Here is a 5,019-nt window from a genome sequence, read left to right on the forward strand (position 1 = left end):
CCTGAGTCATGGCTGTTTTCTATGTATCTAAGTATGTATTTATCTATTTAAGTATGGCATATATCGCAACTTAGCACCCATGGTACAAGCTTTTGCTTGGTTTGGGGGCTAAGTTGGTCTGTGTAAGGTGTCCCCAATATTTATATTACATATATTATATCGACTTAATACGTGAGTAACCCGCTTAAAATATTTTTAAATATTATTGAGTCTCACGGGAGTTTTATAGTTAAAACCTTTGTGTGACACCTCAGTATTACCCCGTGTGGTGACGGGTTAAGAATTTCTGCTACCCTTTCTTCCCGTGGGTGTCGTAGAAGTCGACTTTACTGGGACTATGGGTTAGATTGTGGCGTAGGCGAGCGGCAGCAACCTGTCACTGCAATGTCACTATTTGGATTTCTTATTTTCAACCCCTTTTTGCCAAGAGTGGCACTGAAACTTAATGCGTTCATGTACTCTCTTTTCACCCTTTATGGGATACAGGCGTGATTGTATGTATGTATGTATGTATATAACATCTCAGTATTATTCAAATCTTCATACCTACGTGTTACTAACCAATAAACAAAAGAAACTATTTGACTTTATGGTTGTCAACATCAGTGTGGAAAACCATGCCTAATTAAATATAATAACATATATCCTAGGTACATACATATGTAATTATCTGTATACTCACTTACACCATTAAAATTATTGTATGATTGTAAGTATACATAGGTACACTGTATAACTATAAAAATATTAGTTAGGTACTAAAACGTAGGAACGTAAACAAGTTTAGTAAAACTTACGGCCCAGCCACGACATTGGTCTAAGCGCGACAGCAGTGAGCGGCAGCCATACGTGCGAATGAAAAATCCCATCGCTGTGTCTCTTTCCAATGTATGGCCTTGCTCCCACTGTCCGCGCTTAGACCAATGTCGTGGCTGAGCCGATGGCATTACCCTAATCCTCTTTTATTCTGGATTAGTCGAACTACAATGCAACTGAATTATGTCAAATGAATTCTTAATAACCGAGAATAAAATTAGGGTAAGCTATCTTTTGATTTGCTAAAACAATCAGAAAAATCTGCACGGCGCGGCGCGCTATTGGAGTTACCTATCCTCATAACGCGCCAGGTAGAGTTGTCGGGCAAGTTCGAAAAATACATATGTACATAATTATGCAAACAGAGTTTCAAATGTCTACTAATCAAAATATTTCTTGTATTTTTCCTAAAAGGAAACTAAGAAAAAGAACTAAGAAGTTATGAAAACAAATTTAAAAAAAGTGCTAATTATAAAATAAAATATTGTGACGGTATCATTATTGTAGAAATGGTAATAAAGAAGAAAGAATCCTAGAAAGCATTGAATAGGTACACCTGATTCAGGCAAGTTTTGTCATATTTTCCATTCCAAAAGAAATGTCTAAAATAGCCCATTATTGTACCAGTTATATGATGCATTGAGCCCGCGACAGATTCAAACAGCTGTACGGTTGTTTAAGCTACGGTACAGGGTGTTGTTGAACGGAGAGGGACAGACATACGTATCGTGTGGGTAGACTGAGCAGGACGGAAGCAAGTGTCGAGGAGGGGCGCAGGCTTTACACGCGGGCCCTCTATTGGCAGCGGTCACGCCGCCCCCAGGCCGCGCCCCCTCGCACCGATACCCACGCAGAGCTGCTCGCTATCCCGTCAGTCTATCGCTCGACTTCGACGCGACACATTCACCTGCTCTTAGTGCTATTCACCGTATTGTGCCATAAATCACCTTACAATCAATGCTCTAAAGTCTTCGACACTTGAAATAATCATGTCGACTTTGAGCCACCACCCATACGCGTTCTCCATGCAACGTCCGGGCATGCTGCCGGAGTACCCGAGCGCGCCACAGCCGCTGCCGGCCTCTTCGCCACAGTCCGAGGGGCACATCAAGAGGCCGATGAACGCGTTCATGGTCTGGTCCAGGCTGCAGCGCCGACGAATCGCTAAGGACCCAACCCGAAGATGCACAACTCGGAGATTTCGAAACGACTCGGTGCGGAGTGGAAGCTGCTGTCAGAAATGCAGAAGAGGCCGTTTATAGATGAAGCTAAGAGACTGCGAGCTCTGCATATGAAGGAACACCCAGACTACAAGTACAGGCCGCGCAGGAAGCCCAAGCCCCCGACCTCCGGAGGGGCTCCTGGCGCTGGAGCATTCCCCAACTTCCCGCTGCCATACTTCGCAGGCCCGGCTCCGGGTGTTGGACATTTGGATTCGCTATCATACCCCGCGATGTCGCCATACTTCCCACATCAGTTGGATCATCTTCAGTTCTCCAAACTGATGTCGCCGACGGCGGAAAAGTTGCCGACGGTGTCGTCGTCCGCTGCCGCCGTAGTGTCCTCGTTCTACTCGTCGCTGTACACGACGCCGACAGCACCGCCGAAGCCGTTCCCCTCGCCGCTGTTCCCGCAGTACGGCGCGCCGTCGTCGCCGGTGTCGCCCGCCACGCCGACGCACAGCCCGCACGACGACCAGCTGCGGCGACCCGTCTCCGTCATATATTGAAGACCAACTTGCCTGCCTTGAAGAACACCTTCCAGGTCGGCAGTGTAGTTATAAGTGTTACGAACTGTGAGGAGCCATATGCGCAATACTTTATTTATTGAATTAAATGAGTTACACAGAGAATTGTGAAAGTGCGTCTCATATCAAGTGCTTGTACATATTATGTCTAGGAGTATAGCTAAGGCTCTAACGAATAGAGTATCGAATTCATGTTAACTGTGATTTTTGTTCTCGATGCGTCTTTAAATGTTTAAGGAGTAAGTAGCTTGCCGGAGTTATATGAAGTGAGATTGGTACCAAAAAAGAGATTTTTTTTTATAGATGTCGCGACATTTAGCTGAATAGTTAAGACTGGTCCCAGATTTGTTTGTCACCTCGCGTCGGCTTGTTGAGTTTTACTTGTTTCCCGTATCGATCAAGACTAAGCCTTACTTTAAACTATCGCTGTGTAATTTATTTATTAGATCCTGGGGATACTAGGTGTTAGCCTGTCTATGATAAGCCGCCTGGCGAAGAAAGGTATTAGTGCATCCCAAATTTAAAATATTAGTGTTTAATTATAATTCGATGTCAGTACCAACGATGTATTATAGTATGAGGAAAAAACTTTGTTAATGCCAAAAATAAACTAAATTGTTTTTATTTTAATTATTTTCTTCCATGCCATACAACCCTTACATTAAAATTATTACACTCATAGATCAATTGACCTTCAAAATAATAATTTATTAAGTGAATTTCCCGAAAACGTTATAAATATTTACAGTCATTTGTATAAGAGATATTGTACATATATACTACATGTTTCCCATGCTTCTTGAATATTTTCCAATGATTTCGTTTGATGATCTATTCCGTTTAAGAAATTCACCTAATTTATAATTTTGTGCTTTTTCATGTTTATCATAATTTATTTACAACATAGGTACTACTCACGTGAGGAAAGTATAGCTAGGAACACCAATATATAATATATTATAATATTTCGTTTTACTAAACTATTGCGAGTTGGTATCTATCGGATGTAGGATTAAACTAAGGTGTAATTGTGGATAACATAAAAAATAAAGCGCTTCTCTGGTGTTGGGCAAGTGTATAGTAGGTGTTCCTAGCTATACTTACCTACGTGAGTAGTACCTATGTTGTAAATAAGTTATAGATAAACATGAAAGCACAAAATTATAAATTAGGTGAATTTCTATATTGATCACGCATAACTGCCTCTAGGTAGTAGGAGTATTTGTCGGAAGTAAGTATTTGTCGGCCGCCTTTGAGGCATATTTTGCTAAGGTACTACTCATCTTTACTGCCCTATATAGATAAATCCCGTCGCAAGTTTTCTGCTAGTTTATTCTATTTTCTCGGAATATAAATTTATACAAACAATTATCTATTAAACAAATGGTGAAAGAAATACTAGTAATAGTCATGTCATCTTGTATTTGCAAACGTATACCTTCAATTTTAGTATGGAGTCGATATCAGGGACCTACCTATAACTAGTTTAATATTATGTGTAATTACATTTAATACTCAATTTAATAGCTTTGTAAATATGAGATCTTGTTAAATCGCAACTATAATTAGGAAATGTGCTTTGAAAAATAAATAGAAACCGAGTTATAAGCTTCCTATAGTTCCTCTCTACATTTCGAGAAGTAAACGTCGCTAGATGTCACCACCGGTAACTCCATATTTTGTGAATATTCAGAAATGTTTTTTCTTATGATTTGTTGGCAGGTATGCATGTACTTATAAAAGCTTAAATCATATTGTGACCAGTAAATAAATTAACTTGGCCGTTAACTCTTCCTCATAGGGAAAAGATCAAATGAAAAAAAAATTGTAAATAAAACATGCATACCTACTATTGAATATCATTGTTTTTTTTTTTAATTTAAATTATTTATTCAATAAAAGTGAAATAGACCGGTCAAATCTTACACGAAAATCTGCTAAAAAAACAAAGTGTGATGTACTTAAAGCTGCATTTTTTTGGTATATTATTTAGGGTCCTTGAAGGAATGTGAAACTATCTTTTGCAAGCATAATATAATTTGCAGAAAACTGCAAAAAAATCGGACTTTTTTTAGTTTTTGTAGTGTCATTTAAAAACTAGACATTTTAGGCAATAAGTTGCTTCGCAAAAGGTTAAAGAACATTAAATTTGAAATCATTTGAGCCTACTCGCAATGCCGTATCTCAAACAGTTTTTGAGATATGACACTTCAAAAAAGTGGTATTTTTCCTCTTTATGAAAATTTTCGTTTTGCCAATATTTTGAGACAGATTTCAGCAAAACATATCACGGTATTATATATTTTGCGAAATAAAGTTGTAGAAAATTTAATTAGCTTTCATTTAAGACCAAAAGAGGAGCAAAAAGTAAGGAAAGCTCTAAATCATCACCAAAAACCCTATAAGCAGAGCAATCACCTCCTCGGCCCCTATAATTATAGTGCTTACGTATAATG

The 5,019-nt window shown here is 39.0% G+C and overlaps 1 protein-coding gene across 1 annotated transcript; it reads left to right on the top strand.

The window, feature by feature from the left end:
- Positions 1–1,712: 1,712 nt before the first annotated feature.
- On the top strand, positions 1,713–2,545 carry LOC125227244 (transcription factor sox-3-like). The gene is given in 2 exon segments (XM_048131506.1): positions 1,713–1,988; positions 1,991–2,545. Coding segments are annotated over 2 exon segments (738 nt in total). The 5' UTR covers positions 1,713–1,805.
- Positions 2,546–5,019: the final 2,474 nt, after the last annotated feature.

This window comes from Leguminivora glycinivorella, chromosome 6 (assembly GCF_023078275.1).
Source record: "Leguminivora glycinivorella isolate SPB_JAAS2020 chromosome 6, LegGlyc_1.1, whole genome shotgun sequence".
NCBI classification, from domain to species: Eukaryota; Metazoa; Arthropoda; class Insecta; order Lepidoptera; family Tortricidae; genus Leguminivora; species Leguminivora glycinivorella.